Here is a 22,441-nt window from a genome sequence, read left to right on the forward strand (position 1 = left end):
TTTGTAGCTTTGACATCAAAGTCATCAATCTTCCTCTTGACTTTTGTTTCTCATGTTCTACTGAAGAAATAAGTTTGTGTGTGTGTCTGTGTGCAAGGGTGTGTGTGTGTGTGTGTGTGTGTGTGTGCGCGTGCGCATATAGATCTTGAATCCATTCGGAATTCATTGTGTGTAGTGTAAGGTGATAATTTATTCTACTTCAAATAGACTCAACCTTACCCTTAATTTGAAAAGTTAAACAAATATCATATATAAATGTATGTATGTAAATGTTTCTCTGGTCTGTTCTGTTCCATTCATCTACCCATGTATTCCTTTACTCAGCCTACATTTTCTTGTCTGAGCAAAAAGGCTTACGTTAGGACTTTGCAAAACTCTGAAGAGGGTCTCAGTATTGTAGGCAGAATAAAAAACTAGTTAAGAGAGGATGAAGTGAAGTGAAGTTAAACAAATTGAAATGAAAAAATAGAAATGAAAAAAACAAATAGTTAAGTGAAACAAATAGAAATGAGTGCTCTGAAGTGTATTGAGATTAATCTGTTCTTGTTTTTCACTTACTAAAAATCACTGCATAGCAGCAATGCCCTCTCTCCTGATTCACACACCTCATCAGTAATCTGGAACCCACAATGAGAGGCTGTTGGTTGGCCAAAGGTGAGGCCCAGGTTGTAGAAGTGCAAATCGACTCTTAGTTCCTAAAACCTAGGGCCGAGCCCTCTTTCACCTGGGACATTCCGGATATAATCAACTCAGTCCCTCCACACTGTCTTCATAGTACTGATAATAAAAATCAGATCAAGGTTTCATGGAGGTTAGAATCATTTTTATTCATTCAAATGCTCAAGGAAATAAGCTGTGGAAAAGGATATATGATTACCAGTCAGGTCTTTACGGGATTATGGATGGAGCTGTGTGAACTTGAAAAGCTGAACATTGAACATTTTCTGCCACATTGGGTAGAAAGACGTTGTCAGTCCTTCTTTCGTGTTTAATAGGTACCTGTAATATAAGGATTAAACAGATATTGGAGATATCATTAAAAGTCACTGTTTCTCATGAGACCAAGATCATTCGTCCAGTCTGGGGCAGGCCATTTAGGGCACCTTCTTGTACCTGCCACTTGTCATGAAGGGAACTGGTTACGAATTAACTCTATCAACAAAAAGCCATTTTCATCTAAGGAAAAAAGATATCCCACATATGGAGTCATCTAAAAATTCCTTAATAGTTTATCATTTGTGTTAGTGCAGTGTTTTGTTTTTTAGAAAGTCTTGGTGGTCTTACATCCCCACATCTGTAAATTCCTCCTCAATCTGTATTTATCTGATTTGTCTTATAGACCTTTCTTAAGAATTCAGAACTTAGATAGATCCAAAGAGGCTCCAATTCTTTTGTGCCTTTCCTGGACCTTAGGCTTTTTGCTTGGGGTTTTTATAGTGTACACAAGTTAATGGGCTACAAAACATTCCCTTATTTATTAGGGTTTGTTTAGACCATCACCCTTTTAAATCTTGTGATACAGTGGCTCTCCTCTAATGCATTTAGTTACTTAAGCAGCCTTCTCAACCATGAGCTGTAATCACCAACTACCCCTATAAGAGCAACATTCGCTTTTGGGAGTGAAATGGGGATGGAGTGAATCTTAAAAGCCCTTGTGGTCCCATAAATGCCAACTGAATATTGCTTCTTTTTGGAAAAGGTTTTTGCAGAAACAGAAATATACTAGAATTTCACTTTTTAGTGAAAGATGACTGCACAGAGATTGTTAGGTCAAGCAAATGGCGGGTATTGGTAATGTGGTCCTACTTGGTCAAGGACCTCAAATGGATATTCCTGATCTGTTTCTTCCCTTTCTGTGTATGGCTCCTTAACTGCATGTTCGGAAACACTGCTGGAAATTTTTTTTTTTTTGAAATTTTTGATACAATAACTAGATCATCATCTGCAGAATTACACCCTACAATATGACTAAATCTTTTCCTTTTAATTTTCCTCAAAGCAAGAGGCAGGAATTCTTAAATGGGTTGACATGTAAACTTCTGGAGGGGATTCTAAAAAACAATGAGGCAAAGAGTATAATACTTAGCAAAGTAGTGCAGAGAAGGCAGTGGAAGAGGGTAAACGTTTTACATAAACCAAACATGGAAATATTTAAAAAAAACTACATATATGTTCTGTACCTTGACCTAATCTGTGTTCCAAGAATTTCTTTGGAGGATAGATTTCTCACATGTTTTTAAAATGACTTCTGAAACTTTCTGCTCTGCCGGGGAACTCAGATAAGAGATCTCATGCTACTAGTTAATTACTGCAGATGATGGAAGGAGAAGAGATTCAGAGATGGAACACAGCAAGGTGTTGATACTGACTTCCACATCCATTTATTTCATTGTAATTGAGTAAGCGCTTTTGGGATGAACTGTTTTGATATCAGAATTCTATTACTGAGGAGTAGCATCAGCAGGGAGGCAGAGTGGGAAACCCTGCACCATCCTTCTTCCCGGTTATCGATTCAGAAACAATTCATGAACAAATTCCCTCTGTGAGAAATCCAGAATTGTATTATTTAGATCCGAGTATCTAGAGAAGAGCCTGATATTTTTAATGTACTTTTGAAATGAACCTAAAACCATAATTTCATATTTACATTTTTCATTGTTTCATGTATATAATCAAATTTATCATTACTTACGGTGTCTGGCCTTTGAATCCTTCTTGTTATTTTACTGCTCATAAGATTAGTCCTTAAAAGGTGTTGCTGGGAGTGTCTGAATGATGTGGGAGCAGAACGTAGGGAATACTGAGCCCGAGGTAGAAGGCCTAGAATGTTAAAAAATGTTAAATTATATCTCTGGTTGCAGTGGATAGGCCTAGATTTAATCCATAAAATTTTGAGCATAAAATGAACATCTAATCCGCTTCATCAGTTTTGAGTGAAGATGACAAAACCCAGATGGAATTTATTTGCCTGAGGGTCACATGACCAAGTGAAAGAGAAGGATATGATGGGTGACTTGGACTATGATGGGTAGAAGTGGACAGACTTAGGGATATTAAAATTAATCAGATTAGGTAATTCACTGGATTTGCAGGGTGACAAGGAATAGCTCCCAGATTTCTGGCCCAAGCAATTTGATAGATATTCATTTTATTTTGTGGTGGATTTTATGATCCTGGCACATATATGGTCAATAAACAATGGTCAACCACAAAATTAGAAAGGTAGATGGGTGGGAAATAAGAGTATGTAGAGAGAAAGCAGATAAAGATTAGAACAAGGCCCCTGAAAAAGTAGAACTAAATGGGATCCCATGCATTGGGATTGGCCCCCCGGGAGGGGCAGCTTTTCCATTTTATCAGGAGGGACCGAGAAGCAGCTGAACACTAATGTAGGTGGGCTGGACTCAAGATACAGAGGGGCTTTCCCCTTGGATGGCTTTTAACTGCTCTGTGAAACTGGAGGTGATGTGTTGGCTGGGGAGGAGTACAGTGTTGGAAGGTGTGAAGAAGCCAGGAAGATTTAAAATAGTTTCTGGGAAAAGGAGAGAGTGAGCTGACCCCATTCTCAGCTGCAGGGGAGGGACGTGTGAGCTGCTCCTAAGACCACGGAGAACCTTAGTCTCTGGCTTTAGTGATCGGCTCAAACCCGGACATGTGACCCGAGTCAACCCAGTCTGAGGCTGATTCTTCTCAACTGTCCATCGCCACACTGACTCCTGCCCCTCGAGCTGGAACAGAGAGGAAGCGACAGCGGTGGCTGCCATCTTGCTTCGCAAGAGGCTCCACTTCCTCTCTGCTCCCAGCATTCTCAGAGCCCAGCAACGGCGAGAGAGAAATCAGTGCTCATGAAAAACATCAAACCTGGATCAGGAGAACATAAGGCAGTCTGCCTCTGAATGTTTCACAGTTTCGTCAGCCAAGTGATTTCATTTTTTCCCCCTTAAGTATTTTAAGAACAGCTACACTAGAATATATTATAGTTTCTCAGGAGTTGCAAGATCCTAAGGGGAATCCATGCTAATGCCAAGTAGAGAGAGCCGGCCCCTCAACTCTGCCTTTGCCTCCGATGCCTCTGATGTGGGGAGCAAGGTGGCTGCTGCTACCACAGCTACGGGAAGGAGAGACCTTGGTCACCTCCAGCTTTCAACTGGACAACAGCTGGGAAGGGAGTGGGAATGGCTGACTTTTGGCACTAATAGTACAGGAGGTGCCTGGCTGTCCCCTTGGAGACTGGGTATAAATAGACAGGGTAATAATGGGTAATAAATAAACAGGTATGACCCAGTCCCTCCTCCCCCGATGAATCTACATGTAGGGAGCCCTCCACAAAGCCTGTCCTGTCACTAAGAGGGGACAGATGGGGGCTGAGGTTTAGGAATAACTTTTACATCTGCTTCCAGGGAAAGAGGCTTTTCTTTCACTCCTGCCACATCCCCAGTTCTGGGAATTAGGGTTCTGCCCACCCCCTACCTGTCTTGTGCCTCACTCTGCTTCTCCTTCCTAAATGTGCAGCTGTTGGTAGACATGGATGGCAGTTTGAAAGGACACTTTAACCCAGAAAGAGATTTAAAAGATGCTTGGTTGGGATACCTGGCTGGCTTAGCTGGGAGAGTGTGTGACTCTTGATCTCAGGGTGGTGAGTTCAAGCCCCACCGTGGGTGCAGAGCTTACTTATCAAAAAAAGAAGAAGAAGAAGAAGATGGTTGAATGGAGGCAGAGGGGCAAGGGAGAAACAGAAAAATCCTAGGGAATGTGGAGAAGGAGAGTGCAAGGTACAGAACTGCTCAGGGTCAGTGTCAAAATAGGGCCTTGGTTATTTGTATGTTCTTTCTCTTTGGACAGGACAACTGAGGTGAGGAAAATCAGACCTGCTCTCAGGTCCCAGGCAGCAGGCATAGAGGCAGGAAGGAGGGCCCTGGGCTTTATAGCTGAGCCCAGCCTTGGTCTTTTTTTTTTTTTTTTAAGATTTTATTTATTTATTTGAGAGAGAGAGAGAGACAGAGAGAGTGTGAGTGGAAGGAGGAGCAGAGGGAGAGGGAGAGAGAGAGAGACTGTCAAGCAGACTCCATGCTAAGCATGGAGCCTGACATGGGGCTTGATCCCAGGACCCTGTGATCATGACCTGAGCCCAAATCAGAAATGGACACTTAACCGAGTCACCCAGGTGCCCCACCAGCCCTGCTCTTAGTAAACCCAGAGTCACTCCATCTTTGTCTGCTTGATCTTTGATGCCAATCTTTCTGTTTCTGAAAGGCTCTGTTTTCTTATATATTCACCTAGTAAATAGCCAAAAGCAAATATAAAGGACACACACGTATGAAAGTACAGGAACCAACATTTGTACAGTTAGTTAGTGCTTCTGTACTACGTGGCAGATGTGCTTTATTTCATTTAATCCTCAGAATACCCTTTTGAGGGGATATTCCCATTTTACAGACAGGCTAACCTGAGGTCACATAGTGAGCAGTAACTGAGCCAGGATTTGAACCAAAGTGCACACACCCAACCACCAGGCTCCACCAGAACAGAAAAGCAGAGACTTGGCTAATCTTAACAATAAGTCAGTTGTGGTTATTGTTATTTGATGACACTTTTGATAGAAGAACTTAGAATTTATTTTGTCCTCCACTTACAGGGCAGGAAGCTAGTTTAGAGACATCCTGGGTTTAGCCTCTATTCCATGCTTCTAGCTACACTGCCCAGAGGGCGGGGTTGATTGCCACTTCCACAGGGCTCTTCAAGCCTCCAGCACCCAAGAATCATAATATACTTTCTAAATAACATCTGAGAAATGTGGTCATTGATGTTCCAAAGCATTAAGACAGTGAAGTGCCCAGTGTTCTTTAAGTGGTGTATTACAAGCTTCTGAGGCCAGTTTTTATGACGAAAACATTTTAGGATGTAGATACTCTAAGGTAAACAAAAGTAGAAAGTTATGGCTGCAAATCAGAATTAAGTTTCATTCATTCATGTATCATTCATTCATTCAACAGCCATCACGGAGCCCCCAATCAGTAACCACCGGGTTGTTACAGCTAGTCCCTGAGATCCTCCTCAGTTCAGACCCCAGACCCTGGGAGTTTGTGCTAGCCAGAGCACGGGACCTGCTTACCGCCTGGTGAGCTCATCCGGACAGACGATCGCTCAGCGTCACTAAGCTGACTTTGTAGCTCTTGTACGCGCTGGAAAGCATCCAGCTTCACACTCCGCTCCTGGGCAAGCCGGCTTCTCATCTGAGGGGAAAAGTGCTTAGGAAGCAGAGATGCTTTCTGGTGCCTACTTTAGTTCCTGGGGTTCCTTGGACAGTGTGGGTCCAGGTTGCCCCAGAAATACAAGTCCTCATGCAGTCCTGGTCAGGCTGAACTCAGCCTTCTGAGAAAGCGCCAAGAAGGCCAAGAACTCAACCAAAGAAGAGCAGAGGCAGCCCTTAGAACCTTAATTGCCTTATCATAGCCAGGAGTTCACACACGACATTTTTATCTTTTATGTTTATTTCACCAGAGTGGAGGGGAGGAGAGGAAATGGAAGGGTCCAGTTCATAGAGGACCTTGTGGGTCAAGGCCACGAAACTACCACAGGGATGGGAGGGAGCCCCTGGACAGTTTCAAGCAGAGGAAAGACCCAATCTCTCTCCCAGATCTCTGTTTGGCTCAACTCATCATTGGCAGGGATGCCCTGAGCACCATCTCCCACGCCTTATATGAGGTCCCTAACAAGAGATGACCTTCATATTTACTCATGTGGCCCTCTGCTCGCACAGCTGAGCCCTAGTCCCCCAGCCAGAGAGCGGCTGGGTCCAAAGTGCCTCGTCTGCAGAGATCACGGGTATTTTTTTAACTTATTTTTATTTATATAAATATAATTTCATATAGGTTATAAAAAGCAATTTAATTGTAAAAATTATCTAAGAGTATAAAAAGTAATATAATTATAATTATATTAAAAATTATAAAGTATAAAAAAGCAATAATCATATAATGGATTGAATAGTGTCCCCCTGGCCCCCCGAAAAATTCATGTTTACCTAGAACCTCAAAAGGTGACCTTACTTGGAAATAGTCTTTGCAGATGTAATTAAATCATGAGGAAGCCATACTGGATTAAGAGTGGGCCTTACATACAATGACTGATGCCTTCCTAAGAAGAGGAAAGGGCTCAGACACACAGAGGGACACATATGGAGAGGGCGATCGGATGAGGAAGGCAGAGATGGGAGCGATGTAGTTACAAGCCAAAGGAATGTCAAGGACTACAGGCAGCCACAACAACCTAGGAGAGAGGCAGAGAACAGACTCTTTCTCAGAGCCCTCAGGAGGAGCCCACATCTTGATTTCAGGCTTCTGGCCTCCTGAACTCTGAGAGCATACATTTCACTTGTATTAAGCCATCTAGTTCGTGGTTATTTGTTACAACAGCCCTAGCAAACCAATCCACGTGCTACTCTCAAAACTCCAGCTGCATATGTTTTAAATCCTACTCTTGTCTGCATGGACCCAATGAGAAGGCCTGTGAACTCTTGAAGCTGTGACCACAGGCTCATCTTACAAATGTTAAGGAGCAGTTTCTTGTGTGTGTGCAGATACTCTCAAGTGTAATATAACTTTCAGGAAAAGATCAGATCCCCAGAGTTAGGAACACTTCCTAATACGAATTTGCCCCAAGGTCCATGTAGGTACTATAAGGATTGGTGTAGGCTCCTTAGCCCTCATGGGTAGGAACCAGGAAAAACATATCAAGACTCCCTAAGCCAGGCTGGGGCTAAGTCAACTTGAAAAATATTAGCAAAGGAAAGAAACATACTTAAGAAGGACCTTGTGTTGTGTTAGGACCTTAAAGAAACCCCACCCCACTTCACAGAGGTAGGTACAGTGATTTGCCCAAGATGCACAAGCTGTTAGCGGCAGAGGCAGGATCTGAATCCAGGTCAATCTGTTTCCAAAATTGTCCACCTTCATTCAGATTCCCAGTAAAAAGACATACAGCCAATATTTATCAAGAGCTGTGTGTCAGTTTCAATTCTAAGTGCTTCATTGGAACTACCTGATTCATCCTCCTAAAAATCCCATGAAATGAGTATATTGTTCTCCACTGTACCAATGAGAAGACTGAAGCACAGAGAGACCACAACCTAGCCCAAGGTCATGCAGTGGAGATCTAGCCCAAGGTCATGCAGTAGAGGGCCCCAGAGCGTGAATCAGGAAATCTGACTCTAGGGCCTCCCCTCTAAATGGTCTCTCCTGGAGCAGGAGGTAGGCAAGGACAATCATGCTCTCCAAGGTCAGATGATCAAAATCTGCCCTTGGAATTGGAGGTTGGAGAAGGATTAATGAAGTCACTGTGGGTCATAGGGGCTCTTGCTGGCTGAGGATGGATTGCTAGTTGGTGGCGAGCAGGACAGTAAGCCTGGGGCACAGGAGCTGCCAACAGAGGTAGGGGAGTAATTTAGATTTTTACATGCATATACTAAAAAGATGTATTTGTTGAGAGAAGGCTCAAAATATTTGTTTTGACTACTTTTAGAATCTCTACCATTAGACAAAAATTAGTTGTTAACTAGAGAGGACTTTGAGAAACTAACACCTTATCTATTTTTAACTAGGCACAGGGCTCAAACTCATGACCCTGAGATCAAGACCAGAACTGAGATCCAGTAGGACATATAACTGATTGAGTCACCCAGGGGCCCCTAATGCCTTATTATTGGGTGGTTTTTAGAAAGGCATAATTTGAAGGACAAATATGTGACACCAAATTTTTCTTAAGGATTCAAGTCACAGTTTAGTTTTCACAAAATAAATGTGAAATTCTAATTTTCTTTTATTCTAAAGCTACCCATTTTTCTCTCCATTCCTCCACAAATATTTTTTCTAGCATTGCCTCAATTTAATTTTGGTCCTTTTTTTTAAATTATTATTATTGTCATTTATTTTTGTAGACTTCTCATTGATCTCCTCCTTAAGCACTTGAAACACTTGGCCAATAATTTAATTTAACTTTCCAACTTCGGTTTCCTAATATCTCTGGTGAATTAAGTGATTTATTCCTTCAGTGAATGTATAAGACATACCTGTTCTGGAAGGTGCTACTTCTTTTGCGTTTTGTATTGGATTACATTCTGTGGTCTCCTTTGTTAGAACTTGCATTAATCCATGTCTACGTCTGCTGTTTCTTCCTTTTTTTTTTTTTTTTTTTTTTACTGTAGGGCTCCATTTAACAAAAATAGATTGTGTCTGGAAATCACATTTGCCTTTCCTTTTTGTCTCTGAAGTTCCAGAAACACCTTGAATAAAATCCTCTTCTAATAGCTTCCATAATACTTGTTGCTTTTCCAGATTACCATTGGAATTTTCTAAAGGATCCCTAGTTCAAAAATTATAGTCAAGTGGAAACATGTTTGTCACGTGGGTTATAAAGGCACCAAGATTCTGGGCCTCGGGGCAGTGAAGCCATCATCCTCTCACCATTAGAAACCTGAGCATCACCTCAGCGTGGGCAGGATAATTCCCATTATCCTGGTGGGCCTAGAAATGACAAAGGTGGGGGACACCAGAGGCATGGAAAATTCCAGAAGAAGACCCCAGCTCTGGCTGGTGCATCCCGATTGGCTTCCGAGAGGCTGCTCCCTCTCTCTGGAGTTACCTGTTGGAGTTCTCTCTGACTTCTCTTCTGCTGAAGCTGGCCCAGCCTGGAAGCCCTCTCAGCCGCTTCTGTCAGGAGCTGCAGGTGCTGTTCCTTTTTCTCCACGTCTTCCAGGAGCTTCTCCATGCTGGAGGATTTCATCAGATCCATCTGTTGCCGGTGGCGAGCCTCCTGGGTCAGCTTGTGTTGCAGCTCTCTCAGCAGTTGAGCCTGTGGCAGGAAAAGGGCAAAGAAATTGAAGAAGGTGCAGTCTTTCCTCTCAGCAAAAGGCCCTGAAGGAGAAGTTGCCCCACGGGATAACCATCCCCTCCAGTAGGGCCCAAGGGCAAGAAGCTGTGGCGAGCTCCTGGGCTCAGGGTCATGGAGCCGGGCCGTTTGGTTCTGGGCTACTAGCTGACAAGACTACCAGCATCTAGGCCGGCTTGGCATTTACTGTAAGCCCTGAGGCAATAGTCAGGGAGACAACAAAAGGAACAAACCAGAAAAGCCAGCCAAGTGGTAATGCCACTGTACAGCAATACCAGTCAAACAGTTCCGACTTTCAGTGCTCAAATGCGATGATGATATGTACATTACTTAGCCTATTAATCACATAGTTGTATCTACCACGAGCTACACGGGCAGTGTCTCTGAGCACTCATCACGAAATAGCAGGGAAGGGTTAGCCCCGGGAGAGGGTGTGACCTAACGCTGCAATGAGTGGACGAGGGAGGTTGTAATCCCGCCTCTGGTTTGACTTCCAAAATAGCTTTGGGGAAGCCAGGTTCCAGATGGTTAAGAGGGGAAAGAGTAGTAATAATTTGGTCCTGTTCTGAAATTTTTTTTATCAGTAGGACCATAGGCACCAGAAGGTCAAACTCAGTTATAACACTAATACTAATAGTATTTGTACGGCGATGCCACAGTTTACATAATTATACACCATCATTCACCTGGTGCATGATAATGGAGGATATAGGGTCCGGAAGGAACAAATTATATGCTATGTTTTAAACATGCCCAGCTTTCCCAGGCTCTTCTTTAAACTGAGCTCCTCTCTAAACCTAGGGTCTTTCTGCTTCCTTCATGCTTGGAGAGTTGGTAGAGCTATCAAGAGCTTAAACTTGGAAACACCTTTATTTTGGGGCCAGCCCCTACTGAGCAGCAACTTCTGGAATGAAGACTTAGTTTGGGTCATCCGGAAAAGACCCAAGACTCTTAGTTTGGGGAACAGTGCTCATGGCTGGGCCACACTCTGCGTGCACAAGGTTGCTGCCGATGGAAAGTGTGCTTTGGAAGGTCTGTGTCAAGGGCAGAGACCTACACCCCAAGATGCCGTCTGGGTAGTAAGATCCTCAGAGAAACACACATGCGCACACGACACACTGATGAATGACCTTTTGTGTGGGTAGTACTTGCCTGCCTTAGCCAAGTATGAACAAAAACAAAAAGCCTTTTGGCCACTCTCCTTGGTTGCTGGGCTAGAGAGGAGGGAGAAGGGAAGCTGAGGTCTGGGTGGTGGTTCTCTGGCCCTGCCCTGTGCTTGAACCGGGCTCACAGTTCCAGGCAGCCTAGGGTGCTGTTTCCACTCCACATGAGGCTTTGCAGAGCAAGTTCAGAGAGAGGGAGGGAGAGGGCTCCTGGGGCTCAGATACCTGGTTATCGTGCTGCCGGAGCATCCTGGCGTTGTCGGCCTGAGCCCTGGCCAAGGCCTGCCTTAGAGCCCGTAACTGTTGACGAAGTAAAACCACTTCTTGGTCTGCCATTAGCTGGACGCTCAAGCACTCCTTTTTACTTTGCAGAGCTTCCTGTGGACGTCCCAAACCCAGTGAGATAGGAAATAAGTTTCCTTTCCATAGTTTTAGTTTCATAAGCATCTCTAGACCATTTCGGTTATCCATGGTTTTTAAAGCTTCCGGTAGCAAGGAGCTCCCACCAGTCACTTCCTGTGTGTCTTCACTTAAGGACAGTTGTGCCAGATCAGAGTAACTTAAGACTTGCTGAAATACTAAGTGAAAATATACAAACTACTAGTATTCTGTGCTTTGGTTTCAATTTGTCTTGAGGTTGATTTTCTGTTTATTTTGTTTACTTCATTTTCCTCAGATAATCGTGTTTGAGACTCAAAGATCTGCAGTGGATTTTGTCGAGGCTGTCTCAAGCCCTCGGTAAAGCCGCCCCCTCCACCCCTGCCCTTCCCTCCTGCTAAATTCTCTCTCATCTCTTCTCCCGTTTGCTTCTTTGCCATTTGCTTCGGGCTCTTTCCTGTTTCTCTCAAGTTCTGACACATTGCCACCTCCCAAGAAAACTCCCCAACCCCCAAATCCTTTAAGAGGGTTGGTCTTGTCAACCGACACCAGTACCCCCAGCAGCTCCTACCGCCCAGGAAGTCGGGCACCACCCACCTGGCCACGCCCTCCTGGGCGGGGCCTCCCTCCGCTCGCGCTCACCTTCTCCGCCCTGTTCACCTGGCGCTGGAAGCGAGCCTGCTGCACCGCCAGCCTCCAGTGGCCCAGGCTCCTCAATTTGCACACCAGCGCAGCCAGCCTGCTGCTGTCCTGCTCCAGAGCCTGCAGCTGCTCCTGCTGAGAGAAGCACACTTTCAGAAAAGGCTGCCTTCAGCACTCTTCGCCGGAGGGAAGGGCATGAATCCTAACATCAGCGCCCTGCCTTCCAGAGGATGACACAATGGTGCAGGGAGCCCCCAGCGCCCCCTTTTAAATGCCTGATGCAATGCTTTCTCAGGGGGAACAGACTGGAATGTATACAGAGTGAGCCTGGGGTCAGATGCTGGGATGCAGTGCCGGGATCCCGTTGCTAAATGAAATCACGTACTTTGGCTGGGTTTTCTTTCATTCCTTCATCGGGTCTGGCAGAGCCCCATTTCTCCTTTAGGCCCTTCAAATGGTCAATCCCTTCTGTTCTTACTTCGCCGATGAGCTCACACACTTTCTGGATCAAATTAATCTGATTCTCATCCAGTTTTTCCTGCAAATTGCAGACTCAAGTTCAGGAAGAGCAGGGCAGGAAGAGTCGTCTTGCCTTCTAAAACCCAACTTTCAGAAATGATTCCACATGAAAAAAACCATCCACTCAATTATTCTGCCAGGAATTATCTGGAAGTCTCACGAGCAGCCCCGTTAGCATTGTCTACCATCCACAGGGATCGTGGACCCTACACACCTTAAGAGTCCAAGTTGTCAGTGCTGAGGTAAGTTGAGTGGGATAGAAAAGTGGAAGGTCACAGGTAGAAAACTGAATCACCCCTCCTCTCCCAAAAGGTTGCTTGAGAATTTGAACCTAGGGATTTTTGCTATCAGGTTGACTCAGCAGAATCTGACCAGATAAAACACTATAGATGAGCCACTAATGAGGAACTACATTAAAAATAGATAAAGTAGAGGAAGGAATCAGGCTGGCTACCCTCCCATTTAGGTTCCAGCAGAAATCTCATTATGAAACGGCCTGTTCTGAATGGCTTATAGATAATGACTTGTGGTGGAACAGCTTGATCATCACTAAGTACAACTACAGACCCTGCATCTTTGGGTGAGGGGAGAAAGTTGGGTGTCCTCTCATCCCTGAACCACTTCCCTGGAGAGGAAAGCAGGAGGATACTGCCCAGCTGGGCAGTCATGGCAGGATGTCTGGCTGCTGGTCACACAGCCAAAGCTTCACCACCCACTTGGGACCCTGGGGTAGAACAGGGGCTCTCTGATTTGGCAGAGGGTAGTGGGCATGTGGAACTAGTTTAGTCTGGGAGAAGTAGAAAATCCATTTTCCATCTAGGAATCTGGCATAAATTAAAAAAACTTAAGAACATTTTCAATAATTTCATACCTGAAAGATGACTTAGCAAATTCCAGACTTCACTGTCTGTTCATCCCTCTCCTGCAGTACCAGGCCCAGTGCATTTTGGTTTTGACCCTATAATATTTGTAAGCACTGGTATTTTGTGGATCCTTCATAAGTAGGAAGGAATCTCCGATCCTTTCTGATACCCACCAATGCAGAGCACTGGTGGAAGCTCCTCTCAATGGAACAACTTCAGGGACCAGCTGGAATGTTCCAGGAGAGACAATGAAGTAAGGACACATTGGGGGCTGGCTCTGGGAAACATCCAATAGCAGGAGAAGGTGCAGGTTTGTACTGAAATTCACATTTGTGGGGCAGGTGGACCAGGCCCTGTGATGGCCCATTTTAGGCAAGGGGCCTCTGTCTTACAGCTGCTCAGGCATCATAAGAAAGTGACAGGCTTCCCCCTCCCCCTACTCCATGTTGTAGGCACAAGGGCACCCCATCGCTCCTCATCTGGATGGACGACCTTCATTGACAGGCCAGCAGCTCCCAGACACTGGATGTGAGAGACACTGGATGTGGATGGTCAGCATTTTTACGTTGAAAACCCCTCTGAAAGTGAATTCAAATTCTGAATCTGCCCAGTGAGCCTTCAGGAGGTACCTGTTGCTACTGACACTGGGGTCTGGCCTGGCTCAGGGCACTGCACTTTTCTGTTTGGAGGGTTGCACTCAATAGACTAAACAGTGATATCAACTGTTGGGGTTTGGGAGAAGATGTCCCCCGCCCTCCCTTAACAGCAATCAGCTATATACAGAAGAATGAAACCTGACCATTCTCTTACACCACACACAAATAAAACTCTAAATGAGTGAAAGACCTCAATGTGAGACAGGAACCCGTGAAAATCCTAGAGGAGAACATAGGCAGTAACCTCTTCAACATTGGCCCCAGCAACTTCTTTCAAGACACATCTCCAAACACAAGGGAAACGACAGCAAAAATGAACTTCACCAAGATCAAAAGCCTCTATACAGAAAAGGAAACAGTCATTGAAACAAACAGGCAACCCATGGAATGGGAGAAGACATCTGCAAATGACAGTACAGACAAAGGGCTGGTATTCAAGATCTATAAAGAACTCCTCAAACTCAACTCCCAAAAAAACAAATACTCAAGTGAGAAAAAGGGGCAAAGGACATGAACAGACACTTCTCCAAAGAAGACATACAAATGGCTAACAGAAAAATGAAAAAAATGTTCATCACATTAGCCATCAGGGAGATTCAAATCAAAACCACATTGAGATACCACCTTACACCAGTTAGAATGGCCAAAATCAACAAGACAGTAAACAAAAAGTGTTGGAGAGGATGTGGAGAAAGGGGAACCCTCTTACACTGTTGGTGGGAATGCAAGTTGGTGCAGCCACTTTGGAAAACAGTGTGGAGGTTCCTCAAAAAATTAAAAGTAGAGCTACCCTATGACCCAGCAATTGCACTGCTGGGTATTTACCCCAAAGATACAGATGTAGTGAAAAGAAGGGCCATATGTACCCCAGTGTTCATAGCAGCAGTGCCCACAATAGCCAAACTGTGGAAAGAGCCCTTCAGTAGCTGAATGGATAAAGAAGATGTTGTCCATATATACAATGGACTATTACTCAGCCATCAGAAAGGATAAATGCCCACCATTTGCATCAACATGGATGGAACTGGAAGAGATTACGCTGAGTGAAATAAGTCAAGCAGAGAAAGACAATTATTATATGGTTTCACTTATTTGTGGAACATAAGGAATAGCATGGAGGACATTGGGAGAAGAAAAGGAAAAATGAAATGGGGGGAATCAGAGGGAGAGATGAACTATGAGAGACTATGGATTCCGGGAATCAGACTGAGGGTTTTAGAGGGGAGGGGGGTTGGGGGGATAGGTGAGCCTGGTGATGGGTGTTAAAGAGGTCATGGATTGCATGGAGCACTGGGTGTCATATGCAAACAATGAATCATGGACCACTACACCAAAAATTAATGATATACTGTATGGTCACTAACATAATAATTTAAAAAAAGCAATCAGATGGCAGCAATGGCAGCCGGCCGCAGAGTGAGGAAAACAGAAACTATCTAAATTGTCTAAAATTCAGTGCCTGTCGTAGCAAAACAATGACAACCCATCGCTGACCCTTCCCTGCTGTGAACACTGAGCCCCGGAGAATTCTTGGGCCCTGGAGGCTCTTGTTACCTCACAGCCCACTCTGTCATCCATCGCTATATGAATGGCACCTGTGGAGGTCACTTACCCTTGGCTCCCACGGGGCCGCCCAGATGTCCGACACATGTCACTTACTTTTATGTGCAAGCACGTTGCAAACAGAGCTCGGACTAATGCTTCGTATTCTTCCTGGACTTCTTTTCTGATCTGCTTGTTGAGATTCAGATTCTCCTCTTCCAAATCTGTGAGTCGAGCTCTCAGAGCAGTGATTTCCATGATCATAGTATGACTGAGCTCTGCAACCTAATGGCAGAAATATTGTTTGAATGCAAGAGAACTCAAGCAATCCAAACGACTGCTAGTACGGAATAGTTCTTCGTATATCAAGGTCAGATTTGTTCTTCTACTCTGAATCTAATGAAAGAAGCAAACATCCTGTCGTACAAATATGGGTGGAAGGCTCTAAGGTTGGTTTAGGGGTCTTGGAACAGTGCCAGACACATAATAGGTGTCCAATGAATGGTTGTTGAATGAATGACCCCAGAAGAGACACATTTAACACTTCTTTTTTTTTTTAAGATTTTATTTATTTTTTTGACAGACAGAGATCACAAGTAGGCAGAGCGGCAGGCAGAGAGAAAGAGAGAGAGGAGGAAGCAGGCTCCCCACTGAGCAGAGAGCCTGATGTGGGGCTCGATCCCAGGACCCTGAGATCATGACCTGAGCTGACGGCAGAGGCTTAACCCACTGAGCCACCCAGGTACCCCCACACTTAACACTTCTTAATTGGATACAATACTTCAGCTGTCTTTGTCTCCATTTCCAAATGGGCCTTCTTTGACACCTCAACCTAAATACCTTTTCTTTGGAATTCACTTAACCTGGCCTCAAAGGAAAACAAACGAAGCTCCCAACCCCAACCCAAAAATAACAACAAAAAAGAAAAATCAAAGCAGTAAAAAATAACAAAAACCACCCCAAAACTAAGAATAAGAAAGCCCTTATTGCTTTAAAAAGTGAAAACACCCTCCTCAGATGTTTACGCAGTGTATCTTCATCAATGAGACTTCTCCAGGTCATGCTTGATGGGGGCACAAGAAAATGACACTAGGAAGTCCCCTGTCTGGCTACTGCTGAGAATGTGGACTTGCGAGCTGGGAAAGAGAAGCTTTTTGGGGAGAATGGACCTACCTGACCAGCGTTGTCTTCAGGTGGATCTGAACTTCTTCGGATAATATCTAATTCCTGAAGAGGAGAAAACAGTGCACAACCAAACTCAAACATTTATTCATCCAGCCATGCCTCAGTTTACCTCAACATGCTCCACACACCCTCTGTTTGTGTGGATGGAGCTTCATTTTCAGATTCCTGGGCTCCCTCTGGAGCCCTACGGCCCCTGTTGCCCCATTGGACTTCAGGATGCCTAACATGAAATCCGGAGATAGCGTTCACTTCCAGGTCTCCACACTGATGCCAAAGACTTGGCTATAGAGATAAACCAAACTGGGGGTGAAGCCAAGACTCCTTGGATACTTGAAAGCTTCATTTGATTTTTTTTCAGACTTTAGCACTTTTCTTAAGTAAAAAGTAATATTACATTGAACCTCTGATGCAATCCGTTTTAAAACGGTGTTCAATCTAGGACAGGAGAAGTGACTTTTGGATCCCACTAATCCCACTGGTGGGACCTCATTTTAAGGAAGTCTCATCAGTGAGACCCATGACGTGCGTCCTGAAGACAGAGCTTACTCAAGGATCGTGGCTTCTCTGTTAGACCAGGAAGAGCACAAGGTACTTTGTGTTTGCTCAGGTGAGAAGGTCAGCTATGCATTTTCCCAGGGGTGAGGGGGGGCAACTCCTTTGCCACCAATGTTTTATATTCCCCACTAGACACCTCCAAAGCACACAGCCTGGTGTTGCTGGGCCATTACCCTTGCAGCTGCGAATACCGGATCCCAGGAAAATGAACCAGTGAGAGGAGACTTTGGGGAGGTACTGTTGACCGCCCTTCTTGTGTGAGAACACTCCCCTCTTCCCATTCTAGTCTCCTCTTCAGAGTGAGTCCTGGGCCTCCCTCCCCACACCTTCCCCACCACACTTCCTCTCTCCCTGAGAACATACCTGCTCTTTCTGGAAGAGCTTCTGCCGAGCGTGCTCCAACACATGCTCGTAACACATGGAGTAGCTCTCGAAGTTGCTGCGTTCTCTTGCCATCACATCGCAACCCAAGGAAAGGAGGCAGCCCTCAAAGTGGTCTTTCCTGAACGTGACCTGAAAAGGAAGGGGCATCATTCACAGCAGCTCCAGCAGGAAGGCCTCACAAGCCAGGGCCCACGTTGCCTTGGCTCCCAGTCCCAGGTCCATTTCTCTGCCACAGAAAAACATGGGTTCTGGCCTTGTGAGTCTCTCTTTCGGGTCTGCTCTCCTAGTATTTTCAGGGCAGGAACAAGAACACAAATGGATGCCTGCATGCCACGTACCAAGGTACCCTAGATATTTAAGGGTCATAAATCAAACTAATAAACTATTAATTCTCCTGCTTTGAAAAATAGATCTTCAAAGTAACTTGGAAGACCAGGTTTGACTTTATCATTCTTGGACTACTCTGGGTTCTGTGCTGAAATGTGGTGACTTGGAGAGAGCTGGTCACCAACCTGTAGTTTACAGTATAACCACCTTGTCCTCCCACGTCTGGCCCCACATCACACTGTGGAGGGCGCTCACATACACGTGAACAGACAGTCTGGCGAGCTACACCCCCACACAGCCACCCTGGACCATCCCTCAGGCCAGGGTGTGCACACTGGCGGTAAGGCCCACTCTCCTTCTAGGGAGCAGGATCTGGAGACTCTGCAGGGAGAATTCCAGGGCGCCAGGTCCCTGAAGTGCGGTGTAGAATGAATATCAGAGATCTGAGGGGGCATGTCCCCTTGGCTGTGAGGAACAGCAGGCTTGGAGAAGAGCCAGAGGAGCCGGCGGGACAATGGGCCTCTGTCAGGGCCCCCTCTTGCTCTGCTGGAAGAGACCTACTGCTACTCTCTCAGCCATCCCATTCCTTCTCTTTCTCGAAGAGATCCGGCACCCTTCTGAAGAGGTAGCCATTAAGGAACCGAGGAAAAGTCCGCCCCTCCCAGGCAAGCTTAGATTTCGGCTCTGGAGAGAAATGGGAGCCAACGTGTAGAAGAGAGGACAGATCGACCTGTGTGGGGCCTGCACGTCCAGGTGAGTGCTCGTGTGTGTCTCTGTGTCTCTATCAGTGAGTGCATCTCTGTGCCTTTGTGGATATGTTTGTATGTCTGGATCCATTAGAATACATGTACATGTGTGTCTGTGTCTCTCTGTGGATGTCTCTGTGACTGTCTGTATACATCTCTGTGTCTATATGTGTCCCTGTGTGTATCAGCGAGTGTGTCTGTGTGTGTGTATCTGGGTGTCTTAGGGGGCCTGCTCCACGACCCAGCCCGCATGCGTACATGAGCTTTATCTGCAACACTTGTAGGGTCAGGAGGGCTTCAGGCTCCCTGGCAGGGTGCTACAGAAGTTTCTGGCTTAGGGTGGGTCCTGTGTCCCCATGAGGGCCAGTACACCGTCCTGTCAGTGAACCTCAGTGCCCCCACCAACCTCCAGAGAAAGCCCAGCCAGGCTTTGCCAAGGCGAGTTACTGAGACAAGCTAGCAGAGATGGCAAACAGTGAGAGAACCCAGGACGGATGGAGTGAGGAGAGTGACTCGCACCCACTGCTGATGGCAGGGGAAATCAGGGTGGCATTTTGGAGTCCAGACTAGCTGTATCTGTGAAAAGATTTTAAAATGTTCACGCCCTTTGGCCCAGTAATTCCTCTTCCAGAACTTCATCTTTAGGGGTTAATAGAAGTGATACACAAAAATAGATGTAAGCCTTTCCAACAAAACGAGAAATGGAAAGGACCAAGAGTGCCCAATTAAGGGAAATAGTTTGAATCTTTCTCACCTGTCTGTACAGCGAAATACTAGACAGCCACCAAAAACTCTGTGGACAGATACATTCATTGACAAGGAAACATGTTGATAACATGTCCTCAAGGGAGAACAAGGACTCTATAATAAAAGGGCATATAGAATGATTTAATTTGGTTTTAAAAAGTTAATGAATTAAAAAAATGATAAAGTTTGGAAGGAAATGGGCCAACATAATAATAGTAGTTATCAGTGAGGGTGAGCTAATAAGAGTATTTTCTAATACATCATATTCCTGTTTTCTAATAGAATCATAACATGTACACACAATTAAGATAATTATATATGAAAATATACACCTTAATGAAAAGATAGTAAAGCTTTTGTAAAGATCAACAGCCACAGCAGCTTGGGCGCATTGAAGAGATGCAGAACGGAAACCATAGGTGACACCCTCTGTTCATGCGAGATTTAACGAACAGGAGCCAGGCAGTCAGGGCAAGGCACTCAGCCTCCCTCCTTCATCCCCTGGGGGCTCCTCACAGGGAGTGGGCGTGAGGGCAATCTACGCTGCTCTGGAAAATGAGCAGTAGGACAGGCGGATTTATCTTCTGACATCAAGGCAAGGGGAACCAAGAATCCAGCTCCTGGCCCTTGAGTTCTTTAATAGTGACAGGGTCAAGTTTCTGTGATTTAGTAATGACAAAGGAAATACTTCCCAGACTGAATATGATGAGAGCCTGAAACATTGAAAAGCCTGAATGTGACACCACATTCAAGGCCATCACGGTGTGGCTGGTGACCCCATCCGGTGGGCTGGGGCCAGGGCTTGGAATCAGTCACAGTGACTCACCTCTCACTGTCCTGGACAGCAGTGTCTGGACCTGAGCATGCCAGTAAGGCCTCCAACAGCTTTTTAGCAGGGCAAACACTTCTCAAACCAGTATCACCATAGCCGCCATAGTAGATACAGAATCCCAAATAAGCAGCAAGGTAGACTTGAACCTCAATGGCCTTCTACCATCCCCTCTTAGACAGTGTGACACTTTACCCAGTAAGGGAAGTCACCTCTGGTTCACCAGAGGTGAAGGAATGGCCAGGACCCCCTTGAGCATCTCCAGAGGCCAGAGAAATTGTATTTTGTTATTGTGTTTCTTAAAAGCTCTTCTGTAACCTACCCTTTCCTTCCTGGGTCACTAAACATCAGCTCTGTGTCAAAATGCGGCATGAAGTGGGTTCATCTTCTAAATTCAGGGCAGGTCCTTGGGTTCCATACACAGAGTGAAGACCATGTCCTCCAGTGGGCTGATTCCTTCACCAACAGTTAAGCCTGAACTGTGGGATGAATGGCACTGGCTGGAAAATCACCAGATTCTTCTGGAGAGCCAGCCTGGGGTGAAGCATGGCAGGAGCTAGGCCTTGTTACGGCAAAAGTCTGGCTTCGTTGGGAACAAAATGCACTTCTGTGGTTTGTTCTATCTTGGAACCCCTCATAATTGATCTAATATCAGGCACACACAAGGTGTTTTGGTGATATTTCTAAAACCCACCTCTGGTGACAAAATGCTTCAGTGACTCTCCAATGACTCTGGGATGAAATCCAGACTCCTAAGGATTGCCTGCAAGGCCATTCAGCAGCTGACCCTGTCCTCCTTTTTCAATGTCCTCCTCTGAACTTGCTATACTCCCTTCTTAGATTTCTCTGCCTTCCTTCCCCAGCCCCTCATCTGGTTAACTCCTATTTGTGCTTTAAGACTTGGCCCAGACAATCCCTCCTCAAGGAAGTCTTCCCTGACTATTTCTTCCCTACCCACTAGATGGGTTGTATCTCCTGTGTATGCCTCCCTCAAAGCATTTAATGTAAAGTGCCTTTTTTTTGACACTTCTGGGTCACCTGATTCCATAAGCTTTTTGAGGGCAAGAACTGTACCTTTTGCCTTTAATCTAATAAAGTGTCTAGGCGGGGAGGAAAAGTAGATCTATAAACACTTGCTAAATGAATGAATGATTTTTGGCATATGAATGCAAATGGTTCTGGAATCCACACAATAGACCATTATAGTCCTAATTTGCAGTAAAGGTCAGTCTCTAACTTTAGGTCAGCATATTTGGTATAAAATTTGGGCAAGATGTTAGAACTGATTGTGAAAGACTGGTTTTCTAGAATTTGGAGAAGGAGACAAAGATCACTAGAGGCCAGTATGGATTCGAGAAAAATCAAGTCAGATGAACCTTTTCCTCAAGTGATATAATGTATGCGGTGTACCTGAATTTCGGCAGGAGATCTGGAAAAGTTCCTCATGATGTCCTTGTGGACCAATGGAGAACATAGGCTAGGTGACAGTACAACAGATGGGCTCCTGGCCGCGGAAGGACTATGCCCAGAGAGTGTGGTCTGCCTGAAGGGAACCCCCAGGGAGGTAGTACAGGGCTTGGGGGACCTGTCCTGACATACACTCTTAGTAATGACTTGAATGAGGAGACTGGGGGCAGGCTGACATGAGCCTAGGAGGGAGAGAGAGTATGCTGGATGCTAAAAATCCAGATTTTGAAGGATTTCAAGTTCAGACTGGACGAAACTGAGTAAGAACAAGGCTACTAATAAGGCAGCAGCAGGACGTCTGAAGGCAACGTGGCTTCAGGTGACTGTCAGCCTAATGAGTCATCCATGACGTGGCTGCCAATACCCAGGACGCTCACAGGCATTAATCAAAGCAGAACACGCATTAACAAGTACGCTTTCCACCTGGCCAGATGATCTTGAACCTAGAGGGGACCGACCAGGATGGGAGGGCTGCTCATATAAAGTGAGTGAAGGAAATGAAGGCGGTTTAGTCTGAAGAAGAGATGGCAGGGCTCATGTCCTCTGCCCAGAA

At 45.3% G+C, this 22,441-nt stretch overlaps 1 protein-coding gene across 1 annotated transcript in view; it reads right to left on the reverse strand.

Annotated features, from left to right (window-relative positions):
- Positions 1 to 805: 805 nt before the first annotated feature.
- The window catches only part of LOC308344290 (uncharacterized protein), a gene marked incomplete at its 5' end in the record, with an annotated part of 154,792 nt that continues 133,156 nt past the window's right edge, over positions 806 to 22,441 (reverse strand). Inside the window, 10 exons of the mRNA XM_080805881.1 lie at positions 806 to 999; positions 2,693 to 2,820; positions 6,113 to 6,233; positions 9,640 to 10,032; positions 11,274 to 11,426; positions 12,069 to 12,200; positions 12,454 to 12,606; positions 15,766 to 15,933; positions 16,822 to 16,875; positions 17,752 to 17,901. Coding sequence (XP_080662007.1) covers positions 889 to 999; positions 2,693 to 2,820; positions 6,113 to 6,233; positions 9,640 to 10,032; positions 11,274 to 11,426; positions 12,069 to 12,200; positions 12,454 to 12,606; positions 15,766 to 15,933; positions 16,822 to 16,875; positions 17,752 to 17,901 — 1,563 coding nt within the window. The 3' untranslated portion in view covers positions 806 to 888. The remainder of the gene's footprint in view (positions 1,000 to 2,692; positions 2,821 to 6,112; positions 6,234 to 9,639; positions 10,033 to 11,273; positions 11,427 to 12,068; positions 12,201 to 12,453; positions 12,607 to 15,765; positions 15,934 to 16,821; positions 16,876 to 17,751; positions 17,902 to 22,441) is intronic.

This window comes from Martes martes (assembly GCF_963455335.1).
Source record: "Martes martes genome assembly, chromosome: 6".
Lineage (NCBI taxonomy): Eukaryota > Metazoa > Chordata > Mammalia > Carnivora > Mustelidae > Martes > Martes martes.